This window comes from Ursus arctos, unplaced genomic scaffold, assembly GCF_023065955.2.
Source record: "Ursus arctos isolate Adak ecotype North America unplaced genomic scaffold, UrsArc2.0 scaffold_2, whole genome shotgun sequence".
NCBI classification, from domain to species: domain Eukaryota; kingdom Metazoa; phylum Chordata; class Mammalia; order Carnivora; family Ursidae; genus Ursus; species Ursus arctos.
Genome location: NW_026622874.1, coordinates 94,286,303 through 94,311,644, shown reverse-complemented (window position 1 = coordinate 94,311,644; position 25,342 = coordinate 94,286,303). Strand labels below are relative to the sequence as shown.

Below are 25,342 nucleotides of genomic sequence, written 5' to 3'. Positions count from 1 at the left end.
CTGAGTGTAGGTTGGGAGTCTAGGATGCATGCAGAGAAAGGGGCCCAGGTGAGGGAGTCCACCTGAGCCCGGGTGCTGTGACTCTCAGGGGTCGTGACTCTGAGAGCCGGGAGTTCCCTGCATCTCGAATGTCACGATCCCCCCAATGGAGAGCGTCTAGGGCACCGGCAGGGAGGAGCAGGCCCCTGGGAGGCGAGGCGCTCGAGCTGCTGTCAGGATGGTGCCCCAGATCCCTGAGTCCGGCCTGCGCCCGCGCCTTCCCGCAGCTCACGGAGACCTCCTCGCGCTATGCCCGCAAGATATCGGGCACGACGGCCTTGCAAGAGGCGCTAAAGGAGAAGCAGCAGCACATCGAGCAGCTGCTGGCCGAGCGGGACCTGGAGCGGGCCGAGGTGGCCAAGGCCACGAGCCACATCTGCGAAGTGGAGAAGGAGATCGCCCTACTCAAGGCCCAGCACGAGCAGGTGGCTGGGCCGGCGGGGTGGGGGTTGGGGCGGGGGTTATCCAGAGGGCACCAGCGGCGCCCCCCCCCCCCCCCCCCCGCCCCGGGTCAGCCTGCGGGCCGCCCTCACGCATAGAATCCTAAGACCTCTCCTCCTCCTCCTGATGGATCTGGAGCCTGGCTCTTTCATGCTTATTCCTACTTAACTAGAGTGGGACCATTTTCTAGGTCATGGAAAATTCTTGCCTGTTTTTGCGGCTGCGTGGCCATCTTTCACGGGCTGTGTCCTTACCGACGTGGCCAGTCCCCTGCGGTGGTTCAAGTTATTTCCAATTACTCACATTGTCTAAATATACTCACGTACACATTTTTTGGTCTACACCCGTCCATGTTTCAGATCATGCTTTCAAGTAGAACGGGGTGTTGGGTTTCAGGGCAGTGAGGCCTCGCCTGTTGACTTGGGTCTGCTGCTGTCACTCGCTTCTCTTCCCTGATGGAGATGTTTGTCTCCTATGTGACGGATCCTTCCTGGGTCCCCACCCCCTCGGAAGCCTGGCTTAGCCCGCCCTCAGGTGCTGGGATGGTTAAGGCCAGGCGCCCGTGTGTGCTGGGACAGAGGCCTTCCCAAGACAGTGGGTCTTAGGCCGTTAGGGGTTGAGGGATGTGACAGGCACTGGGGCACTGGGCATTGGGGACACGTGGACCTGAGGTTCCCACTGGGCGATGCTGGCCTCTGCCGTTCCTGGCTGGGCCCTCCTCCCTCACAGCGAGGCCCACCACGGTCTGTGTCCCACCAGCCGGCAGGGGAGTGGCAGGCCTGGCTCCTCGCACCCCTCTGCCTCTCTCACAGCCCTCCCCCACCTGGACCCCAGTCCCAGGAGGAGGCTGACGCGGGGCTGGCCCTTGCTCGGGGCCCAGTATGTTACAGAAGCAGAGGAGAAGCTGCAGCGGGCCCGGCTGCTGGTGGAGAGCGTGCGGAAGGAGAAGGTAGACCTGTCCAACCAGCTGGAGGAGGAGAGGAGGTACGCCGCCCCCCCCTGCCCTGGGCCTGGGGGACATTTGAGCTCTGCGGGCCTGCCCCTCATCTGCAAAGTGGGGTGATGATCCCCATCTTGGCGGGCCTGAGTAGTCATCACTTCCGTCCGCTGCTCTCCTTCCTGACTTGCCCATGTAGGACATCCTGAGGGGAGCACGCAGGGTGGGGGGCCCCCCTCTCGTGCCAGCTGCATCCTCAGAGCACCCCGTTGGGCTGGGTTGTGTGCAGAGCTCCCAGCTTGGCGGGGTCAGGACGCTGAGGCTCTGAGAAGCAGCTCCGAAAGGCCCCTGGAAACACCTTGCTTCAGGTGTCAGCCCCAGGCTGAGGGCTCCCGTGTGCTGTCTCTATCTTACCATGAGCCCGGGAGGCGGCTATTGCCCCCATGTCACAGATGAAGAAACCGAGGCTCAGAGCGGGCGGGGATTTGCCTGAGGCCACCAGGCTGTTGGTGAGGACGCGGGTTTTTCTGTCCCGCCGCCGTGGCCAGTGGGGACTGTGGTTCCCCCTGTGCGGCGCCTCTGGCCTGACTTGGTCCTGGGTCACCTGCGGGACAGAGCCTACAGGGGACGGGGCTTCTCTTGGCCCAGGTCCTCTCCCTGTCCCCCTAGCCGACACCCAGGTTTCTGGGGCTCCCTCCCCTCCCCCGTGCCTCAGGCAGCCCCCCAGCCTCAGCCCCCGCCCCAGGCTGTTGTTACCGTCTGACTAGGAGCGAGAAGGGCTTATTTATATCTGCCTGAGACAGTTTTCGGGGCCCACACATCTGGTTCCCATGGCAACACGCCGGATGCTGACAAACAAAAAAACTTGAAGATGTCTTGGGGGTCGTGTTCACCAAGGGCCTGGGTGCAGTCCCCTGGGCTTGCTGGGTGGCCTTGGGCAGGTCTCTTGCCCTTCCCGGCCCCACGTCCCCATCTGTATGCCTGGAGCTGTAGGAGGCCCCCCGGGAAGGGCAGCTCCGTGAGCGGTTCTGTGCCCGCGTCTCCCCGGTGCTGTCTTGGCATGTGGGTGGGTGACTGTGTCTCCCCGAGGGTGGCTTCCAACGCCTGCAGCAGGCCAGTGGGGGCCCTCCTCAGGGAGCAGCCCCAGGACTCTGGCCCCCGATTTTGCGGGGAGGGGATGAGAGTGAGGTCAGCAGGGAAAGAAACCCACGCTCCCTCCCTCCCTCCGGGCAGACTGTTCTCGCAGCCGCAGTTTCCAAGCCCATCCTGCTACCTGGTCCCACAGCCACCCTAGGGAGGAAGGGTGTTGCCTGACATGCCCCCGTTTTAGAGAAGCTGGTGGTCTCTGAGCAGAGCACGGAGCCAGCAGTTGGGAGGGCGAGAGGTTTCCAGGAGGCTCTGGAAACTGTGACTCTGGCGTGGTCTGAGCTGGTCTCTGCCTTCCCTGAGCTGAGGCCCACGGCCCTGAGCCCAGCCCGCTCAGCCCCCTCTTCCCCTGCAGGAAGGTGGAGGACTTGCAGTTCCGAGTGGAGGAGGAGTCCATCACCAAGGGAGACCTGGAGGTAATGGTCGGAGGACTGCCCCGCCCACCCCCCCCAGCTCCGTGCCCCCCTCCCCGGGCCCAGCCCTTGCAGGGCACATGGTCCTGAGGACCAGGCAGCAGCTCTGGCCTCCCTGGGAGGGGACTGGGGAATGTCAAGGGAGAAATCCCGAAGGGGCCCCTGGGAGACTGGGGCGGGGGTAGGTCATGAGAGACTCGTCTGGTGGGGGGGCAATGGCTGAGCTCCACGAACCCCAGGCGGCCATTCTTCCGTTTGTTTGGTAGCCAGGTGGGGTGGACCAAGGGTTGCCCCAGGACTAGGCCTGAGAACATAGTGGCCCAGCAGAAGTGTATCTGTGGGTGTCCTGTCCCTGGATGACTCTGGCTAGGGGAGGGACATGAGTGGCCTCTGTCCCTTCTTTGTTGGGCAATAGCCCTAAAGGTATCCCTTGGGTCCTTCATTTGTCCTGGATTCCACATGACAGGTTGGCTGGAAGTAGCTTCTTGTTGAGTCTCAGAGCTTAGAGATGGCAAAACAGCCGCAGGAAGTCAAAGGGACTCACCCAGTCAGGGAGCGAGGCGGCAGCCCCTGGGACCAGGACCCAGGACTCCTGACTCCCGAGCACAGCCCTCAGGAGGACCACTTGTGGCGTCTCCTGAGTTACAACACCTGGGTGGGGGGTCTGCGCAGAGGTGAGCCTTCATTCCCCCCCCACCCTCTCTGAGCTGAGGGACGGGTGCTCCCATCAGTTAGTGAAGGCCCCCCGCCACCCCCAGCCCTCCTCACTACGTCACGCAAAGACCTCAGGGCTCATGAGGCCACAGCTGGGTGGGCAGGAATGCCTCGCTGCTGTGGTCCTCCCAGCTCCCTGGGAGGTGACGAGGGACGAGGACTCCTGCAGCTGTCGGATGGGGCAGGGGACAGTGAGTTCAGTCCTCTGCACGCTCTCCTGGCCCTGACAGGCTCTGGGCAGTCCCTTCCCTCCCCAGGCCTCGCTTTGCTCATCTGCGAAAGAGGAGGTTGAACTAGGCCAGTGATTCTCAGACTTGCGAATCCATCACCGGGAGGGCGTGTTCAGACACGGTGCTGGGCCCAGCCTCGCAGTGGCTGTTCCGGAGGTCTGGGTGGGACCTGAGAATTTGCATTTCTAGCAAGTTCCCAGGTGATGCCAGTCTAGGGGCCACACTTTGGGGATCACTGCACTAGGTCTTTTTTTTTTTTTTTAAGATTTTATTTTTAAGGAATCTCTGCACCCAGCGTGGGGCTCGAACTCACAACCCTGAGATCAAGAGTCACACACTGCACCGACTAAGCCCGCCAGGCGCCCCTGCACTAGATCATTTCTGAGCTCAAATTAGAAATTATGGTTTCTGATCTTGTAAAGGGGCTGCCTTAAGAGCCCATGGCTTCGTTGCCCAGCAGAAGTGTATCTGTGGGTGTCCTGTCCCTGGATGACTCTGGCTAGGGGAGGGACATGAGTGATCTGGGTAGAGTTGCTGCCAGCTACCCCTAATGGAGATTTTGCCACCCGGGCTTTAAGGATGGATGTTGGGGTACAACCCCGACGTAGGAGCCCCAGCCCAGCGTAATTAGGATGTTCTCTTGTACGTTTCCCTCGTAGCCAAGGTGACAGGTCATGTGGCTGCTTTCTGGCTGGCTTTCCGGCTGGGCGGCTGCCCTCTTGCAGGAGTTGGGGTGGGCTTCTGGAAGAAGCACCTGTGGGTGCAAGGGACAGAGACCCCTCGTGTGCACTTCACTCAACGGGGTTTACTGAACGTCTACAGGGAACTGTCACCGGCAGTTCAAGGACCCCACGCAAGAAATAGCATCAGGAGCCAAGCCCCTTCTTTCTCTGCTCAGGGGTTTCCCTCTGTTCTTGACTCGTGGGCAGTCTGCATGTCTGTCTGTCTCTCTCTTTCTCCTCTGTCTCTCTGATTGTGTCTCCTGGACTCTTGGCACATTTGCTCCCTCCTCCTGGCCCCGCCAGGCTCCAGCACCCGCCTCCTACCATCACCTACCTCTGTCCTCTGGAGAGAATCCGATTGGTCCCAGGCTAGCCAATGAGCTGGCTGGTTTTGGATTAGGCCTCCATCCCAGCTCCTTCGGCCCCAACTAGGAGAGCCTGGGAGAGACAGTGACAGTGACAGCCAGCCAGTCAAGGGGCACTGGGGTCCCCTTGCTGCTGTTTTTCCTGTGACCACATTCATGACGACCAGAACACAAATGGTTCCAAAGTTCTGCTCACACCCACCCATCTCCAGAGTCAAAAATAAAACCCAGAGCATTCCTGTGAGCTCCTGGTCTCCCACCAGCTGTCACCCCATCTCTCTGCTTGTCCTACTCCTGGCCTCACTCCCCAGTTCCAGCCTCTTAGTCTCCTTCCTGATCTCTAAATGTCGGCCTGTCTCAAGGCCCCTTTGCCCCTCGATCTTCGCTGTCCCCGAGAGCCTCCAGTCTGTGTCATTTGGTGTCCTCTGTGAGCTCTCGATTCCCTCGGTCCCCCCCGAGCGCCACCCTGGTGTGCCTTGTGGACATCTCCCCCAGGAGGAGGGAGAGACGGGCCCCAGTAGCAGTTTCCAGGGGCCGCCGTAACAAATGACCACAATTCAGTGGCTTAAACCACGCACACTTATTTTCTCACTGTTCCGGAAGCCAGACGTCTGAGATCAAGCGATTGGCAGGCTTGCTTCCGAACCTTTTCCATGCCTCTCTCCCAGCTCCAGTAAGGTTGCTGGCAACCCTTGGCATCCCTCGGCTTGTAACTGAGTCACCGGCTCTGTCGCCACATGGCCTTTGTCCCTGCGTGTTCCTGTGGCTCTGACTTGCCTTCAAATGAGGACACCCGTCATTGGGGTTGGGGTCCACCAGTATGACTTCATCTTAACTAATCACGTGTACGGAGACCCCTCTTGCGAAACAAAGCCCCATTCGGAGGCTCCAGGTGAAGGTGAGGTTTTGGGAGACACCGTTCAACCCAGCACAGCACCCCCAACAGAACCTGTGCAAACAGATCTCCCCATTTGTCCCTGACCCTCCCCTCCCTCCGTCTCAGCAGTTGGCCCTGCAGCCCCACAGATGGTTGCTTAACTGACTCATCTCGAATCTTTCCCTCATCCCTCCGTCAGAAGTCCTCCTGACCTTGACCTTGCCTCCCCACGGGGAGGGAGGAGGAAAACTTCTCTGCCTCCCCACGGCCACCTCCCTGGGCCAGGCCCCAGCACCTTGCCTCGGACAGCCGCGCCGGCTCCTACTTGGCACCTCCTGTGTTCTTCGGCGGTCCGTTCTCCACACTGAAGCCAGATAGCCCTTAAAAATACAGCTTTGGCATTTTGAACGCTGGGCGGTTTTGAGCCTGCACAGAAGTGGGGAAGAAGCTATGATGAACGCTCCTCATTGGCCGGCAGCGGGCTTTAGGGCTGATCAACTCATGGCCGACCCTGGTCCAGCTCTCCCCCCACCCACAGCCCCCTCTCAGCGTGACTGTAAAGCAAACCGCTGACCAAATCTAAAAAGGTAAACCAGCCCCTGCTGCTTCCCTGCACACATCTGGCACTACAGCCCCAGGGAACCGTAGGCTCTTCCAGAGTGGCCCAGAGGAGCCCCTCGGGGACCCAGCCCTGCGCACCTGTGCCCAGGGCCCGTGGGGCTCCTCTCTTCCTGGACGCCCCAAGCTCTGCCTCTGAGCGTCTCCATGTGCCCATTCCTGCTTCTCCTTCAGGCCTCACCATCCACTGTATTTCTCAGCGAGGCCCCCTCTGCCTCTTCGATATTACCTCCATCCCCTGCATCCCCCCCACCTCGCCCTGTTCCCAGCTCCAGCCACAACCTGAAACCCTCTATTGTTTGCGTCCATCCCCACAATGTACACCCCTGTGGGTGGCCCTGTCTGTCTCGTGCCCCGTCATGTCCCCACTGTCCGAACAGGGCAGGAGCACAGGGAAAGTGCTTCTGCGGGAGTGGGAATCCCATGTTACAGGCCGGGGGCAGCTTTTCCGGTTCTTGAACGGGTGTTCGCCCCATTGCACCATGAGCACGTGGGTGCTTCTCCCCGCTGCCACCCGAGTGGGGACCCGACCTTGTTGGGGTTTGGTTGTTGTCGATTAATCAGTCATCTGGGGCTTACGTGTGATGATTTTGTTAATTAAATAGCATCTGTGGGGTCACTGGATCACTTGCAGGGGAGGACCCGTGGTAACAGGGAGGGCCAGGCTCGGGAACTCAGAGTCAGCTCTCTGCTGACTGGTGCGCTGTGAGGACTAAAGAGGGTCAAGAGCAGTGACGCAGGCCTCTGACCTTCAGGAGCCCCCAGTGCAGGTGGGGAATCTCCTCCCCCACTAACGATTCCAGCCCGAGGGCTATCCCAAGGCGGTGGCTCTGCGCTTTGCAGGGGTGTGGGCACAGTGTCTGCGGGGAGAGGTTCTAAAGTTAGCGCAGGAGACAAAAGTTGCTTCCACCCTTAGGCTGCCTCCAGCACCTTGACCATGGGCGTGGGTTTCTGAACATCAGCTCCAGGGACCTTGAGAGTGAGAAGCAGGAACGTGGTGGCCCCACTCCTCACCCTGGGTGGAGTCCCTGGAGCGGAGGGAAGGCCAGATCACCCACCCCACCTAAAATGGAGCCTTAGAGGCTGTTTTCCACCCTCAGGTTCCTGTGGTTGGATTTATCTTAATTAAGCAAGCACTCGAAGCAAGTCCCCTGTGGATTTCCCTGTGCCCCCATGGAGACCCCAGCCCACAGACCAGGAGGCTAGAAGTTTGGAAAGGGGGTGATACTGGGAGGTTGGGGGGGCGTCCTTTTGAGAGCACCAAATGAGGCTATCTTGGAATTCTGAGTCTGGGGGCTTTTTCTTGTCCGCAGAGACACCAGTCATCATTTATGATCCTGCGCCACCTAGCGTGGGTCCTGGGCTGAGCTGCGGTGCCCGTGCTCTGGGAGAGGAGGGTGGGGATGAGCCTCCCACCCCCCAGGGGCTGACCCCGAGACACCATTGTCAGCCTGTAATTTCCTGGAAGAGCCCGAGGCTGACTGCTTCTTAGTGCTGTGGCATGATGCCCTCTTGAGAGAGAGGGAGACAGAGAACCTTTTTAGTTGTTCCTTCAGGAACGTTCTCAGAGATAAGATCATAGGCCAGAGGACAGAACCGTCTCTCTAGCTCTGTAGGGATTGCAGGCGTTTCTCAGATGGGTTTACACCCTTGCTGGTGACGGGTGTGCGTGTGCTTGCTTTTACACGTATGTGCAGTGTGGGGAAGCCCTACCTCTTCAGACTGGCCCCGCAGATTTGCTCTAAACTGCTTCTCCTGGGGCTGGAGGCTGAGGAGGACCCCCTGGCTTCTCTGCACAATGAACTTGGTCTCCAGATTGCCCCGGGCGCCCCCGAGCCTGCACCCTTGGCCCCTGCCACCCTTGCCAGTCTGTTACGAGAAACCCAAATGCCAGGCTGGATGCCGCGAGAACATCGGGCTTTGTTAGCGTGGGAAGCCAGAACAGAAGCGTTCTTGTGCTTTGGGGAGACCAGGCATCCTCCGCGGGGGTCCCCGGGGGATGGGCACCGAGTCACTGAGCTTGGGCAGGGCAGTGGGAGACAGAGCCTGGCCTCCACCAGGGAGGCCAGGCTGGGAGAATCACGATGGGGTAGAAATATCTTTTAAAACCTTCCCATTCCATTGGTTCTTGCACCTTCAGCTCAGGCCTGGGGAGCCTGGAGTCCTGGGTTCCTTTACTGATCCATCCATCCCGGGGCCTGCAGTGGGCAAGATCCTGTGCCTAAAATGAGCGACGGCCCGATGGGGAGCAGGAGGAGACTGGGGCCCCTCCCCAGAGCCGCAAGGGGTGTCAGGAGGGAGCCCTGTGCCCTGTGACCACCCTCTCCTGGGTGGGGTGGCTTGGGGGGTGGGGTTGCTGCAGCCCCTCCCCTGCCTTGAAGCAAACCCACCTAGGGCCCCAAAGGGGGGCAGCTGGCGGACCCAGCCCGGCCCACCTCCCCGGACTTCCTCTGTCCTCGCGCCACCTCCTCTCCTCGACCTGCTCTCCTGTCTCATTCACGGAAGATGACGCTGCCTCTCTCTCTCTCTCTCTCTTCCTCTCTCTTCCTCCGGCTTCCTCTGCCCTGTACTCCTTTCCCCTGGCCCGCCTCCCCACCCGCCGGGGTGGCCCAGACCCAGACGCAGCTGGAGCACGCGCGCATTGGGGAGCTGGAGCGGAGCCTGCTACTGGAGAAGGCGCAGGCTGAGCGGCTGCTCCGCGAATTAGCCGACAACAGGGTAACGCCGCCTCCGGCCCCGTGGGCGCCTTGGCCCCTTCTCGCCTCCTCCGGCTTCTCTGTTTTATTATTTTTTCTGCCTTTGGCTGCTATCCTCATTGTGTTTCGCCTTTTTTGCACCCCTTCCAGGAGGGAAGTCGAGGTCTAGGGATGCTTTGACTCCATTGCCACATGACGCTTGTTGGGGAGGAGGGGGTCTTGGCTCTCTGGGACCGTGCGCCCCAGTTCATGGCCCCATGGCTGGGGATGTCCTGCAAGGCCCTCCCCCTCCCTCCCTCCCCATGCATTGCAGTGACAAGGCTTTGTCATGTTCAGAAATGGGGGGGGGCCTCTTGGGAACGGTCGGCCCCTTATATATATGGGCAGGCACAGTGACAACCTATCCACGTCTCCCTTCTCCCCAAGTGGGGGAGGCTGAGGAAGGCAGGAGGTCGGGGGACTGCAGATCCAGGCTTCTCTGGCCCAGGGGGTCTTAATTCTGTGGCAGGAGAGGCTAGCCTGAAGGACCTGGGGCTTTGGGGGTGTGGGGGTGTCCCTAGGGCATGAGATTCTGTGTCAGACCCAGGGGTGGGGCTGTTGAGATACAATAGATCAGGGAAAGCTCTGTGGGGGTGAGGTCCCACCAAGTCCCAGGGCAGGTTCTGGGCCCGGCTGGCCCCTCCGCGCCCACCACGCCTGCCCAGGGGACCGGCTCCCTGTGCAGGTGCACACATCCACACAGCTGGCCTGCCCAGCCCAGCTGCACTTCTGGCCATGGAGCTAAACAGCTGGCTAGCACTGATGGGTTCGGACCCTCTGAGCAGGGTGGGAGGTGGGGCGAGCAACGGTCCGTTTCTGCAGGTCGGCCTTTCCACACACTGGCCATTGTTGGGTGACCGTGTGTGCTTGTGTGGGATGCACGTGTGTGCGCGGAGGCTGGTTGCAGAAACCGACCCAGTCTTGGGTGACAGGCTGGAGCCCTCCACCCCGAGGCACCTTGATCTGGGGCTTAGCCTCATTTATAAAGACAAAAACATTTACTGAACTAAAGGTCACCTCCAAAAACAAATTTTTTTTAAGTTAGGAAAAGATTTAAAGTTGTACATGTATCGTTTCAAATACGACCGTGATCGTCGTGATCCAAGTGGGTTTTTGGAGGGTGGAGCCTCTGCTCTCAGTTATCCATCAGGAGGCGGGTCTGGGAGCATTAATTTTGTTCTGCCTGAGGCATTAAACCAGACCTTTCTTTGGCCATCCTCTCCAGACAGCCCTTCTGTGAATTGACCCATTCCGGCTGGGGACCCTCCCCGTGCAAAATTCCCTCCTAAGGAAAGCCAGAACCTCAAACAGGTGGTTCTTTTAACCCCTGATTTGTCCCAAGCCACACAGGGCCGCAGGGACGGTCGACTCCCTGAGTCACCGGGCTACAAGCCAGGGCAGTCTCTCGGGAGGCGGTGGCGGGCGGGCACTCGGGCGGGGTGGGCGCCCTTCCCTTCCATGAACCTCCCCCCTTGCCCTGGCTGCATCCCCCCCCCCCAGCCCTCCCGCTGGCCCGCTGACCTCCGGCTCCCTCTCTCCCTGGTAGCTGACCACGGTGGCTGAGAAGTCGCGTGTGCTGCAGCTGGAGGAGGAGCTGAACCTTCGGCGCGGCGAGATCGAGGAGCTGCAGCAGTGCCTGCTGCACTCGGGCCCGCCACCCGCCGACCACCCCGAGGCCGCGGAGACACTGCGGCTGCGCGAGCGGCTGCTGTCCGCCAGCAAGGAGCACCAGAGGGAGAGCGGCGTGCTGCGGGACAAGTACGAGAAGGCACTGCGGGCCTACCAGGCGGAGGTGGAGAAGCTCCGGGCGGCCAATGAGAAGTACGCGCAGGAGGTGGTGGACCTCAAGGCCAAGGTCCAGCAGGCCACCAGCGAGAACATGGGGCTCATGGACAACTGGAAGTCCAAGCTGGACTCGCTGGCCTCGGACCATCAGAAGTCCCTGGAGGACCTCAAGGCCACCCTGAACTCGGGCCCGGGCGCCCAGCAGAAGGAGATTGGTGAGCTGAAGGCCGTGATGGAGGGCATCAAGATGGAGCACCAGCTCGAGCTGGGCAACCTGCGGGCCAAGCATGACATCGAGACGGCCGTGCACGTCAAGGAGAAGGAGGGGCTGCGGCAAAAGCTGCAGGAGGCCCAGGAGGAGCTGGCCGGGCTGCGGCAGCACTGGCGGGCCCAGCTAGAGGTGCAGGCCAGCCAGCACCGGCTCGAGCTGCAGGAGGCCCAGGACCAGCGCCGCGACGCCGAGCTGCGGCTGCACGAGCTGGAGAAGCTGGACGTGGAGTACCGGGGCCAGGCGCAGGCCATCGAGTTCCTCAAGGAGCAGATCTCCCTGGCTGAGAAGAAGATGCTGGACCACGAGCTGCTGCAGCGGTCAGAAGCCCAGAGCAAGCAGGAGGCCGAGAGGCTGCGGGAGAGGCTTCTGGTGGCTGAAAACAGACTGCAGGCCGTCGAGTCCCTGTGCTCGTCCCAGCACAGCAACGTAGGCGGCTGCCTCTCCTGCCGGGCTGGGGTCGGGGGGACGGGGGTGGAGGGGCTCGGGCACGGGGGGCCCCGGCATTGGCTGACCCCTTCCAGCCAGGCCCATGCGAGAACAGAGGGTCCCCCTCATCCCTCCATCAGTAGGGCAGGGTGGCCATGGGGGCCCGACGTGGTCAGAGCTGAGCTGGCTGGGCCCCCACAGCCCGGGCCTGGAGAGCTGCATACCTCAGCACGAAGGGCACAGCTTTCCTCCCAATCGCCAGGCCCCTGCTTCTCCCAGACGTGCCCCACGGTGCAGGCTCCTGGACCTACCTCCCCAAGGCGCCAGCCCCAGGAGCTCCGTGGGGCTTGCGTGGTGTGGAGGGCAAGCCCTCCCTGTCCCTGGGGTGGGGGGGAGATGGGTCCCCATCTCCAACACGAGCACCAAACTAGGTGACCTGAGGGCAGCCCCCTTTTGCCAGTCCTACTGGGACTGTGAGCAACAGTCCAGCGGCCAGAGGGGGGCGGTCTCCAGAGTGGGCGCTGGGAGGCTGATGGGGCATAGCTCTAGAGCGGCTGTCGCTACTACTGTCAGTTCTGGGCCAACTCTCGAAGTCCTCCAAACATCTAGCTCGTCTTCCTTCAGCTCAGCACGCTGGGGAGGCCCAGGCGTTGGGTGGTGTGGGCTGTGAGCTCGCCAGCCTGGAAGGGCCTTTTGAGTCACTCTGGGCACCAGACCCTTGTGCCAGGACCTCCCGTTGCCTTTTCTTAACCTTTGCAAGATCAGTGTTGGCTCTGGTTCATAGATGAGCAAAGCGAGACTGAGACGGAAACTCTCCCAGGGTTTCCAGCCCACCGGCGGTAAGGTCAAGTCCAGCTCCACTGCTAGAGGGCCGACTGAGGGTGCCGGGGATGACATGAGTCAAATCCTAGACGAAGAACAGCGAGCAGCACGATCCTTGCGTTTATATAGGCCCTGGGCCCTCTTTTTTTTTTTTTTTTTAAGATTTTATTTATTTATTTGACACAGAGAGAGACAGCCAGCAAGAGAGGGAACACAAGCAGGGGGAGTGGGAGAGAGAGAAGCAGGCTTCCCGTGGAGCAGGGAGCCCGATGTGGGGCTCGATCCCAGGACTCCGGGATCACGCCCTGGGCCTAAGGCAGAGCTTAATGACTGAGCCCCCCAGGCGCCCCAAACCCTGGGCCCTCTTGAACGTTGGATTTACGCTAGAACAACTTCTAGCAGGCGGTGTTCAGGAGTTTCAAGGACAGGTGCCTTTTTTGTAGAAGCAGCTTTGCCTGTGTCCCGCCTTGTGTCCCGTTGTGGCAGCCTTTCTGCCCCCTTCTCCCAGGGAGGGACCATTTTTAGCAAGTGCTCTCCCAGGATCCTGGGCAAAGGGGAAAGGAACAGCCCCCAGAGTCTCTTGTGTGCACATGGCCTGGTTGGCTGCTCAGAGGAGAGGGAGTCCCTTAGCAGAGGAGGTTTGGACTGCTGTGGTTCCATAGGACGGCCCCGTTCCCCCAGTCACAGACCTTAGGCCAGGGAGTGGGCGGTGACCTGGGGAAGGCCCCTCTCTTGATTTCCACACACGTGGAGCCTCGGTCTGGACACACATGACTCCCAGATGCAGAGGTTTAAGTGCAGGGACAACTGGCCGACACTTAAAAAGGGGGCTCGGGATGTATGAACAGAAGTATGAGGGGCAGGTTGATGGAGGTGACTGCCTGCTCAGCTCTGTGCTGCCCCACAGTGTTAGACTGTCAAACTGCAGACCTAGAGGACAGCCAGCTTGGGCAGGAGGCTGGACATTTTTTTCAAGAAGCCGTGGGGACCCTGTTGCTGTTTGCCATCCAGATTTTTTTTTTCTTCATTGATCTTTTCTTCATTGGCTTCTGGGTTTAGTATTAAGAAGAAGTCTTGGAGGGAGAGGAAGTAGCATTTCTTGACGTCCCTCCGGGAGCTGCCCTATGGCAGCTGATGCTTGTTTTATGGATGGGAAACCAAGGCGGGGATTTTGCCTCTGGATGATGATGGAACCAGATTTCCAGGACTAATCTCTGTGGGCGTCCCAGGGAAGGAGACATCTGTTTAATATAATAAACATTTTCAACAAAGGAAGGGGTGGGAGGGGTTCACGGGGAAGCTGCACAAACAGCCTTTGGGGGCACTGGGAGCAGGAAGGGGGTTCCTCTGTTGTTGGGGGGTTAGGATGGAGAACATTTGTCCTCCTTGCCACTGTATCAAGTCCCTGAGAGCCAGCCTCTATGGGGGTGAGGTTGCTGGCTCGGCTGGCCATGGCGGGGGGCGGGGGCCGAGCGTCCCCCTTACCAGGCTCTTCTTTCAGATGATTGAGTCCAACGACATTTCAGGGGAGAAGGTCAGGATGAAGGAGACTATAGAGGGTGAGTGGCCGCGGGGCTGGGTGGGACCCTGGGCTTTCGGGTTTATGAAGTGCCGGGCATTGGGCTAAGCCCGTTGTTACTTGTTTGGCTTTAACTTTGTTTTTTAAATCGGTGTAAACTTAAAATGGGTCAAAGGGCAGTGTCCGGCAAAGGGTGCCCCGTTGCCTGATTTCCCTCCCTAAAGGCACCGTGTTGGCCGACTTAAGGTTCCTTTCCAGAGACGTTTGTGTACAAACACCTAGGCAGCACAGCCACGCCTCCCATGCTGTTCCGCCCCTTTCTCTTCTCCGTTTCACAGTGCCTCACAATGTACTGTTCCTTATCTGTACATTCTCTTCCACAATGCAGAATAATCCTTCACTCGGAGCTCCTGTCGGGTGTGTGTAGCCAGTTTCCTACTAACGGATCGTAGGTTGTTTCCAGTCTTTGTCTGTCACAAACATTGCTTCAGTAAATTACCTTCTCCTCTTTGGGGCTCAAACAGCTTTAACTCCCACCAGCTGTGGTTGAAAGTATGTTTCCCCACAAGCCTCACCAGCGAAATAGTCCATCACACTGTGTGATCTTTGCCAGTCTGAGCAGTAAAAAGATCTTACCTGGTGTAACTTCAACTTGCCTTTCTCTTTCTTCATGTCCAGTGTTCTACTTGCATCTTTTGCTCATGTTTTCCTAGTAGGTTGTTGATCTTTTTGTTGATTTTTAGAAACTCTTTATATATGACAGTGCAAACATTTTTTTTCCCCATATGTGGTTTGCCTTGTGACTTTTCTTATGGTCGTGTGTGCCATGCAGATTTCTTTTAAAGATTTTATTTATTTATTTGAGAGAGAGGGAGGAAGAGAGCAAGTGGAGGGGCAGAGGGGGAAGGAAAGAGAAAGCAGACCCTGCGCTCAGCAGAGAGCCTGATGCAAGGCTTGATCTCACGACCCAGAGATCATGACCTGAGCCAAAATCAAGAGTCGGATGTTCAACCAACTGAGCCACCCAGACACTCCCCCCCAAGCTTTATATTTTAATCACTTCAGGACTAGTCCTTCCTGTTCTGCTTTTTCAAAATTCTTTTGACTATTCTTTTTTTTTTGATGGAATATTAACATAAAATTAACTGCTTTAAAGTGAGTAATTGGGGGGGGAACATTTAGTACGTTCACCGTATTCTGCAACCACGACCTCTATCTAGTTCCAAAACATTTTCAGCTCCCCAGAAGGAAACCCCATGCCCATCATCAGTCCCTCCCCTGTCCGGCTCCCCTCCTCCCAGCTGCTGACAACCACTCGTCGGCTTTCTGTCTACGGATTTGCCCGTTCTGGCCGTTTAACACAAACGGCATCATACCGTAGGTGGCCTTTTACGTCTGGCTTCCTAGACTCAGGGTTCATCGTGTAGCGCGTCACTGCTCCGTTCCTGCTCGTGGCCGAGGAATATTCCATCACGTGCCCACTTTTAGTCTTCATCCAGCCGTTGGTAGATATCTGATCTGTTTCCACCCTTCGGCTGTTGTGAGTGATGTTTCTGTAAACGTGCACGAGGAGGCCTGTTGCGAGTCCCTGTTCCAGTTCTCTGGGGTTCGCCCGTATGTTCTGTGTTTAAGTCACTGAAGGAGCATTGGCCAGACTCTCTTGCTAGTGTTGCTTATTTTCCAAGTGGTTCTAGAATCAGCTCGTGTAGTTCCGTGAGAGCGAAAATCTTGTTGGTATTTTTATGGGCATCACGTGTACACTTACAAAGTGACTTATGGACATTGAGTGTGTTTCTAGCACTTTCCGTAGATTATCCTTTTTAGGACTATTCTGAGGCTATGAAACACATTACTATCCCCATTTTTCACTCAGGGAAACAGACTCCAAGAGTTAAATGGCCGGAGACCACATGGTGTTGGGGTCTCTTCTTCGGAGTGGGTCACCCAGTGAGAGGGCTGGTACGGGGAAGGATTTGGACCCCGGACCTCGTTTTCAGGTTCCTTCGGGAGGGCCGTGCCCTCACCCGCGACCTCTGGAACGTTACGGCCCCTTGTTCCTCCCTTCTCCCCTAGGCCTACAGGACAAGCTGAACAAGAGGGACAAAGAGGTGACAGCCTTGATGTCCCAGACCGAAACGCTCAGGGCCCAAGTAAGTGGTAAGTCTCCCTCCCGCAGGGCAGATGCGGGGAGCTCTCACGGGGGCTCGAGCCAGTGGGGCGTGGACTGGGTTGGCTCCTGGGTCCGGGTGCCCTGTCCCACTCTGCCTCAAGAGGTGACGTGGGCCAGCCCACCTGCATGGACTTGAGCAGCAGAGAGTGGAGAGTGTGGCCCCCACGTCTTCCGTAAGATGATCCGCGGACCCCAGCTGCCTTCTTCCCCCAGAGCCAGTTCTGTGTTCTCTGTGTTCTGAAGTTCCATCAGCTTTCTCTCTCGTCTTGACTTCTTTTTTTAAATATTTTTATTTATTAGAGAGAGAGAGAGAGCACAAGCAGGGGGAGCGGCAGAGGGAGAGGGAGACGGAGACTCCCCGCTGAGCAGGGAGCCCGATGTGGGGCTCGATCCCAGGACCCTGGGATCATGACCTGAGCCGCAGGCAGAGGCTTAACCGACTGAGCCACCCCAGTGCCCCATCTCTCGTCTTGACTTTTTCATAAGTCACACAGATAGAGTGTCTGTGCCCCCGGCTCCTTTCTAGATGAAATACCAGGCTTTCAGACTTGGGGGCAGGGAAGGACGCTGGCCACAGCAGGGAGCAAGACACAGGGGACACAAGGACAGAGAGGGAGCCTGGGGAGAGGCACGGGTCTGGAATTTGTGGTTCTGTGAATGAGCCCTGCTTCTTGTCCACCCATGAGTGCCCATGAGACGGCCCCCGTCCTGGGAAATGGTCCCCACCCCCGACTTCTGTCCAGTTCCCATCAGGTGCACGTGGCCTCATTGGTCCCCACAGAGAGCAGTTGACCTCCAGCCTGTCCAAGGCTAAGGTGAAGATTAGCTTTCCCTGGTCTAGGACACAGTGTCAATGCCCGGGGCCTGTCTTGGGAAGGGTGGCCTGCTTCCCCCCGACACCAAAGGGCCTGTGTTGCTGTGCTTGGGATTGTGGCCTGCTCTGTGTCGCTGTTCTCTCGGCCCCTTGCTGCCTGGCTCTGCAGGACCAGAGAGACCCACTCAGTGGGGTGTGTCACCATGGTCCCCCAAGAAAACCGGCTCCCTGCCGGGGACAGATTCCCAGGGAGAGCCTGACCCTCTCTCTGCTTTCCCTGCTGGCTGACCCTCAGCACTGGAGACAAAGTGCAAGTCGGGAGAGAAGAAGGTGGACGCCCTCCAGAAGGAGAAGCGGCGCTTGGAGGCAGAACTAGAAGCCCTGTCGCGAAAGACCCACGACGCCTCAGGCCAGCTGGTCCTCATCAGCCAGGAGCTGCTCCGGAAGGAGCGGTGAGTCAGCCGCCAGCGGTGTGGTCGACCCGCCTGGCCCTAACCTTGACCCCACTCCACCTGACATTAGCCCGTCTTTTCCGGAGGCAGGGCAGGGGTGAGGCAGGTCAGACAGGCGGCCAGCATCACCAATGATCGCGGTACTCCTCTCAGATGAAGCTTCAGGATCCTTCCCAACACAGATCTCTGAGCAGCGCTTATAGGCAAGACTAGTGGTTCCCAAACTTCTTGGCCTCTGGGATCCCTTTAAACTCTTAAAAATTATGGAGGATTCCCAGAGAGCTTTTGTTTATTTATTCTGTATTTACCGTATTATCAGTTAAATCAGAAATTTGAAAATCTTTCTTAAACCGCTTAAAAATTGTAACAAGCCAGTTGCATCTCACATAAATAATACACTTTTGATAAAAAGCAACCGTTTTCCAAAACTTAAACTGTTTCATGAAAAGAGTGGCATTGTGTTACATTTTTGCAAATTTCTTGAATCTCAGGCTTCATAGAAGACAGCAGGATTCTCGTATCTTCCTCTGCATTCAATCTTTGCAGGTGTTGTTTTGAAGTGTATTATGAAAATCGGGCCTTACATAGATATGTAGTTGGAAAAGAGAGAGGAGTATTTTAATATCCTTTTGAGACTATTATTAATATGCCATGTGGGGGCGCCTGGCTGGCTCAGTCAGAAGAGCATGTGACTCTTGATCTCAGGGTCATGAGTTCGAGCCCCACCTTGGGTGTGGAGGTTACTTAAAAATAAAGTCTTTTTTTTTTTAAAATATTTTAATTATTTATTTGTCAGAGAGAGAGAAAGCGAGAGTCAGCACAAGCAGGGGGAGCGGCAGGCAGAGGGAGAAGCAGGCTCCCCACTGAGCAGGGAGCCTGATGTGGGACTCGATCCCAGGACCCTGGAATCATGACCTGAGCTGAAGGCAGATGCTTAACTGACCAAGCCACCCAGGTGCCCCCCAAATAAAGTCTTTAACAAATAAAAAAAAGTAAAAATAAAAAATAGAATGTCTTGCCACATGAGCTCTCTTGGATGAATGTTTTATTTAATTTTTCATTAAACAGATGTTCTCTTTTTTTTTAATTTGAAGAACATTCTAGAAAAGGCTCAGTCCTCTTGACCGTCCCATCCCCAAATCCTGGCCCCTCTTGGACTGTCACTGAATGGTTTCATGCCCCGTGTTTCCACTGCAGCCCCTCCTGGCATGGGTGCTGTCTTCATAGCCGGTGTCCCCCTTTCCGTGGCCAGCCCATAGGCACCTGGCAAATCTCCGGAACGTGGGGGCAGAGGGCCGGGGCTGACTAGCTTTTCTGTGCCCCGCACTGACCCCTCCCAGGAGTCTGAACGAACTTCGAGTGTTGCTGCTGGAGGCCAATCGCCACTCACCAGGACCCGAGAGGGACCTGAGCCGCGAGGTCCACAAGGCTGAGTGGCGGATCAAAGAGCAGAAACTCAAGGATGACATCCGGGGCCTGCGAGAAAAGCTAACCGGGCTGGTGCGTGGGCAGGGGATAGCCTGGAGACGGGGGAATGCCAGGGAGGGTGGAGGCTGGTGACCTCCTGGAGGCATCCCAGGGACAGCCAGGTCACAGGGAGGGTTTAGGAGGCCCTAGAATCATGGGCAGGGTCAGTGACGTAGCTGGTGGAGGGGCCACAGGTGACCCCTTTGCAGACATCGTGGCTGGCCACGTGGCAGTCTGGGTGACACAGTGTGAGGGAAGACTTCCGAAGACCCTGAGCTGTCCAGAGCTGGGATGGGCTCCTTTGGGGTGGTGAGCTCCCCATCCAGGGAAGTTATCAGCCAGAAACCAGCTCCTTCCTCAGGGTTTTGCAGTGGGGATTCACGCATCCGTCTCAGGAAGGAGATAGGACCTAGCAGAGCCCTTTCTAATCCTGAGCTTCTGGAAGCTGAGACTCCTCCATCAGGAACAGGAGCCTGCCTGAGTTGAGACCCCAGAGGTGGGGGGGAGTAGGCAGACCATGCTGGGAGCACAGGACAGAACCATCCCCACCTGTCCCCCTGTGGTTAGCATTGAGGACAAGGCTGTGGCCAGCTACAGGGCCCAGTTGGTCCCAGGGTATGGACAGGACAGGTTCCGCGAAGACAGGCCTGTTGCTGTGGGAAGCTGCTCCGAGGCCCTCACTGCCCTCCCACTCAGCTGCGTGGGTTCAGCCATTGGCGGAGATGGGAGGAGGGAGGGACAGGACCCGCCTGCAGCTGGGGGGCCCGCAGGGTCAAGGGGTCAGGCAGTCACTTGCTGCACACCCTTCCAATCCTGGCAGGCCTGGCCAGCAGGCAGGATTCCAGGGCCCTTTGCTGTCCTCATGCCTCTGATGTCTGCACAGGAGAAGACAAGGCCCTGGGGCCCATGGGGACTTCAAAGTTTTGATTCTCTGAGGCTTTCCCGGAGCCTCGTGGAGGAGGGCAGTGCCATCCGGCTCATCTCCATGGGGCACAGGCTGGTTGAATTTGTGTGGGAAATTTGCCCAGGGCAGCGTCTCCCGTGCCCCGCTACGCTGTCCCCAGTGCCACAGGAGAACTAGGGAAGGACTTGGTGGTTAGAAAGTCCCCACAGTGAGGGAGGTTTGGGTGGAGGATGAGAGCAGAGCAGAAGGTTCTGGAAGCACCTGGCCCGGGGACAGTGCGATACAGGTATGTGCGGGAGCAAGGAGGCTGGCAGGTGCATCTCCAGGTACCACGGTGGGCAGGGGACAGCTGTGGAAGGCTTGGAAGCTGAAGGAGACACATGTCCTGTTGGGGAGGGCAGGAGGAGTTCAGATGGACTGGAGGGTAAGAGGTGATGAAGTTGTGGGTCTGGGGGTGAGGAAGGGACCCACATAAAGACAGTGTGAAAGGCAGTGGGGGCCACGGGAGAAGGGAAGAAGGCAGGGGGCTCTGGACCTCAGGACTTGGAGAATGGGAAGCGGCTGCCAGCCTGGGAATTCAGGGCAGGGGATCCTCCTAGATACTTCTGTGGGGACCCCAGAGTGAGGGAGGAAGGCCTGACCCAGAGTCGAGGTGGGCCGGAAGGGGGGCCTGGAGGAGAGACCTCCCTGTCCCAGCACACACGTGCACACGTACATGCACGCGCAGACACGCTCACACGCATGCTCTTCGTCTCCCCTGCTGCGTCCAGGACAAAGAGAAGTCCCTGTCCGACCAGAGGCGCTACTCCCTCATTGACCCGTCCTCGGCGCCCGAGCTCCAGCGGCTGCAGCACCAGCTCATGAGCACGGAAGACGCGCTGCGGGACGCGCTGGACCAGGCTCAGCAGGTGGAGAAGCTCATGGAGGCCATGAGGAGCTGCCCTGACAAGTCCCAGGTGAGCCACACGGGCCAGGGCTGGGCTGACCGGGCGGCGAGCTGTGGGGCGCTCGCTGTGCTCGGGCAGCATGGCCCAGTCCTGGGAACCCTGGTCCGAACGGGGAGATTCAGCCCTGTCCTCTGGGAGTCCCAGCCGAAGGGGGTATGTGGCTTGATCCTGAGGGGCTCAGACTGAGCTGGGGCTGCAGCCTTGCCCCGAGAGCCTCGGTCTCCTGGGGTCCTGGGGCACCCCCGCCTTCTGAAGAGCCTCTGGCGGCCCCTAGTGGTCACACCGGGAACTGCCGCCTGGTGACTCTCCCTCGGCCCCTGCCCGGGACTCTTAACAGGCCATCAGCAATTCCAGTTCTACAAATGGCCTCCACCAGCAAGACAAGGGCCACAAACAAGAGGTAAGGGACGCCCTGGCCCCCCGGGGGACACCCTGACACACCCACGGCCCTCCCACACGGGCCGACTTCTTAGGAGAAAAAAAACCCTGAAAAGCCACCCAAATTACAAAGGTGCCTTGTGCCAGAGGCTCTCTGGCCGGGGCGGTCCCACTCCATTCAGCCCTCATCCACTCTTGTCACCTTGTTGCTCTTTTTCAAAAACTTGCATAATAAAAGTTCCACGTGCCTACTAGGAAACTTTTGGGGGGAAAAAAAACCCAAAATAGAAGATACTCTTAGAGATGACCTAGGTTGACACTTAAGTGATATCCTTCCTGAATTTTCCTGTGAGTCTGTGTACGTGGACAGTCAATTCTCATTATTCGCTGATTCCTTATTTGCAAACCTACCTACTTGATAAGATTTGTGACCCCAGAATCAATACTCAGGACCCTTTCTGAGGACCCATTCTCGGACGTGTGCAGAGTGGAGAAAAATTCGAGTCACCTGACACGCACAATCCCAGCGGAGGTCGCACCAGGCAATGCTCGCCGCCCAGTTCCAGCTCTTAGTCATAAGTGTCCTTTCCACTGTCTTTTTGGTGCCATGTTTGTTCCATTTTTGTCCTTTTTCTTGGCGATCTCACTGTTTAAAACTACCCCTTAGGGCATCTGGCGGGCTCAGTTGGACAAGCGTGTGACTCATGATCTTGGGGTTGTGAGTTCGAGCCCAAGGTTGGGGGTAGGGGACTCGATCCCAGGACCCTGACATCATGACCTGAGCCAAAGTCAGCTGCTTAACCGACTGAGCCACCCAGGCGCCCCTTCACTGAATATTTTAAAAAATAAGCATCTTTTCTTGTCCTTAAAAGGTCTCTGAAAATTCTATAATTTACAAAATTGAGGGTGTAAAATTGGTTTCCTAGAACTTCATGGGCTAAAGGGTACCCATGACTCCCATGATCGTCATGTCTTTGCTTGACTGTTAAGGTGGGGGGTTTGTCTAGATTTTTTGTTTTTTGAGAGGTGGAGGGACGCAGAGGGAGAGGGAGAGAGACTCTTAAGCAGACTGCATGCCCAGCACGGAGCTCGATGCAGGGCTTGATCTCACAACCCTGAGATCATGACCTGAGCCGAAATCAAGAGTCAGACGCTTAACCAACTGAGCCACCTGGGCGCCCCATGACTGTTATGTTTTAACACGCCCCACCGCACAGTTAACCCCAGGCATTCACCCACAGTGTTGACAGGTACCCGCTTGAGTCCCAGGTGCCAGCCTGTTGAGGTGGGAGGAGCCCAGCCCCGGCTCTGCCCCTGGCTGGCTGTGTGACCTTGCAGGAGTAAGGCTGGAGCAGGGGAAGGAACTCTTCTCTGTCCGTCTTGGACCGTGGAGCCCCCCTCCCCCCCCCAGCCACTGTGACCGCCCAGAGAGGGGAGAACCTTGGCCACAGAATCTTCCAGGGGCCAGGCCTGTGGGGGAGGGGCAGAGAGAGAGATGGAGCTGGGGTTGGGAGAAAGGGCGAGGGGGAGGGGGAACCCTGCACCAGACCTGCCAACAGGGGAGATGGGTGATGTCCGTACTTGGTGTGGCTTTGTCCCTCCAGCAGCCCCGAAAGGCCTATGGGGTTGTCCCAGTTTACAGACATGAAAACTGAGGCCCGGAGTCCCAGCTCTTTCAGTGCCTCCACACAGGCTCCCGGTGCTCTTTGTAAAACCCATCTGCTCTCACCTCTTCCCCTCAACTGCACCCACCCCGCCTCCTGTCTCCCCAAACCCCAAACCCAGAAGAGAGACTTTTCTGCCCCAAGACCTTTGCACATGCTATGCTGGTCCCACTACCTGGCACAGGTGCACAGCCCACCCCACTCCCTTTCCTATTGGACCCCACCCCCACCCCTCCTGGAAACACCTGCTGATCAAGCCCTTGCTCTCTCCAGGAGAAGCACTGACCCTGAGGGACACCGCAGAGCGGCCCGGTCCACACCAGAGCCCCTGCAGCCTGCCCCAGCGGCGCCCCCTCCAGGCAGGGGCCAGGACTGTCACTTTGGAGACAAGAACAGTGTTTGTAATAACGTGCCCACTGCCTCGGACAATCCCCCACCCCCGACCCCCCTGCCGGACCAGGAGGCTTCCTCAAGCACGACCTTCCACAGAGAACGGTACAGTCCTGGCCTGGCCCCCGGGACCTTCGGCCTGGACACCCTGGATGCCCCGGCAGTTTCTGGAATTTGTTTGGGGGAGGCCGAGGTAATCTGGCCAGGCCCCCTCCCCCCAGAAGGAGCTGCCCTGAGGACCATCTTGGCACGTCGGGCATGTCCCTGCCTTCCCTTTCTTCTCTTCCTTCTCCCGGGTTCCCCTGAGACCCCACAGAGCCATTGTCCCGGGAAAGGGTCAGAGGAGGCCCCGCTAGGCACCAAGGAGGCCAGTCCAGTCCTCGGGAGCCAGGTAGGGACCCCCTTTTCTACAGCCCCCAGGCTTCTTGTCCCCACAGACAGTGGTACAAGCCCCCCTCAGCCCCTCTGCCCAGTGAGGCCCAGGTTCAAGGTGTTGGGGGTCAAGTCCTTCCCCTCCCCCACGCCCCAACACGAACTCACACGTAGCTCCACCAAGGCCAGGAGCCACAGTATTAGGAAAGTTCAGAAGCCCTCTGCTCATCCCCCACCACGGCCCTGGCTTGGAGCTGGGGCAGGGTGGCTGCTGGGACGCCCAGACCCGGGGCTCTAGGCATGTTCTGACTGGTCAGTCAAGTGGTGTCCCCGGGGTTGACTAGCTGTTCCCAAACTGGGCCTTTCCCGGGCAGACACACCGGGCAGGCTCTAACCTAGACACGCACCGACTTTGGCATCACACAGAGGGGTCACGCACGCACACGTGGCCATGTGGGCGGGCATGTGCTGTCAGCCGTGCTCAGGCCACAGAAGATGCACTCGCCCAGGTCGTGGGACCAGCCCCCGGGCCTGGCAGCGCCGTGCCCGCATACGCTGCACGCGATCCTGCAGCCTCGCTGGGCGCACACCCGCGTACACGAGTGAGCGGGGACGTGCGTGCCAGGTGCAGTCATCAGAACGCACAAGTACCAAGAGCCCCCTTGCTTACCAGGCACCTGCCCAGAGCTCTGGAAGCCCTGTCCCCTGCAGCCCAGAAAAGAGCCCAAGGGACATTGGAGAAAAGAAAGAGCTAACCATCTCTCCCCTCTGCCCCGCGAGCCCAGCTGAGTTACTCCAGGCCTGTGGGTGGTGAGAAAAGCCAGAAGAGAAACCTCTAGAGCTGGAGGGCCCCTTGGTACTGCCTTGTGCCTCAGCGTCCCCACAGAGGGCCTGCCTCCACCTCCCCCAGCTCAGGGAGAGTTTTCACTTTGGGGCCCTCCCCTCCCAGGAGCTCAAGGGGGAAGCCTGATGCCCCAACAAGGCGTTCCCAAAGTGCACCGGGACGGGTATGCAGTCTGTGCCCTGGGAACAACCTGGGGGGTCCCCATCCTTGCCCAAACGCAGCCCATCCTGGGGGGGGGGCAGTTCGTCCCATCGGCCCCCCACCTCCCCGTTGGCTTCCGGTAGCTCTCGCATGCGGTTTTATTACCAACAGCCTAGAAGCGATGCTTTAGTGGCCCAACCCAGAGTTAACTACTACTCTTTCCAGCAAAATCCGGCAGCTCGCCCCGCCTACCGGAGGCACTGATTAGTCTACTAACAGCCAAAGGCCCACACTAGGAGGGGCTGAGCCCCCAGGGCGGCTGGCAGGTGGCCAAAAGCCATCTGCCTGTGAGCGACTTCGCCTGCCCAGTGTGGGCTCAGCCGTGCCCCGTCCCCAAGCCCCCCTCCCCACCCCGCACCCCTTGTCCTCCCCAAAGTGGAATTGTTGAAGTGTGGCAAGTCCGTGCGCGAGACAATAAAGCTTGTGACTGACGTCCAGGACCCTTGTTGTCTGCTTTTCTCTGCGAACCCCCTGGGGCGTGCCAGGAGTCGGGCTCAGTCCTGTTTGCAGCCAGCTAATTCCTACTCAGTTGTGAATGGCTGATGAGGGGCTCAGAGGACCTGGCATTAAGAGGCCCAGGAGACTGGGACCTGGGCTTGCCCAAGGAGCAGGGACCCAGCAGGGACCGGCCAAGACCCAGAGACGGAGGGCAGCAGGGAGAAGGGGTGGGGGCAGGCCC

The 25,342-nt window shown here is 58.4% G+C and overlaps 1 protein-coding gene across 6 annotated transcripts in view; it reads left to right on the top strand.

Annotated features, from left to right (window-relative positions):
* CLIP2 (CAP-Gly domain containing linker protein 2) overlaps positions 1-25,100 on the top strand; it is a 69,133-nt gene extending 44,033 nt beyond the window's left edge. For 2 of the 6 annotated variants that reach the window (XM_057314775.1, XM_057314776.1), the window contains exons 7-16: positions 267-464; positions 1,361-1,464; positions 2,919-2,979; positions 9,116-9,220; positions 10,784-11,719; positions 14,043-14,100; positions 16,134-16,217; positions 17,340-17,496; positions 18,837-18,996; positions 20,638-25,100. In XM_057314775.1, the coding sequence (XP_057170758.1) occupies positions 267-464; positions 1,361-1,464; positions 2,919-2,979; positions 9,116-9,220; positions 10,784-11,719; positions 14,043-14,100; positions 16,134-16,217; positions 17,340-17,496; positions 18,837-18,996; positions 20,638-21,000 (2,226 nt within the window). In that variant the 3' untranslated portion in view covers positions 21,001-25,100. The remainder of the gene's footprint in view (positions 1-266; positions 465-1,360; positions 1,465-2,918; positions 2,980-9,115; positions 9,221-10,783; positions 11,720-14,042; positions 14,101-16,133; positions 16,218-17,339; positions 17,497-18,836; positions 18,997-20,637) is intronic. The other 4 variants (XM_026515962.4, XM_057314778.1, XM_026515966.4 and 1 more) reach the window with 4 other exon arrangements.
* The last annotated feature ends 242 nt before the right edge of the window (positions 25,101-25,342 follow it).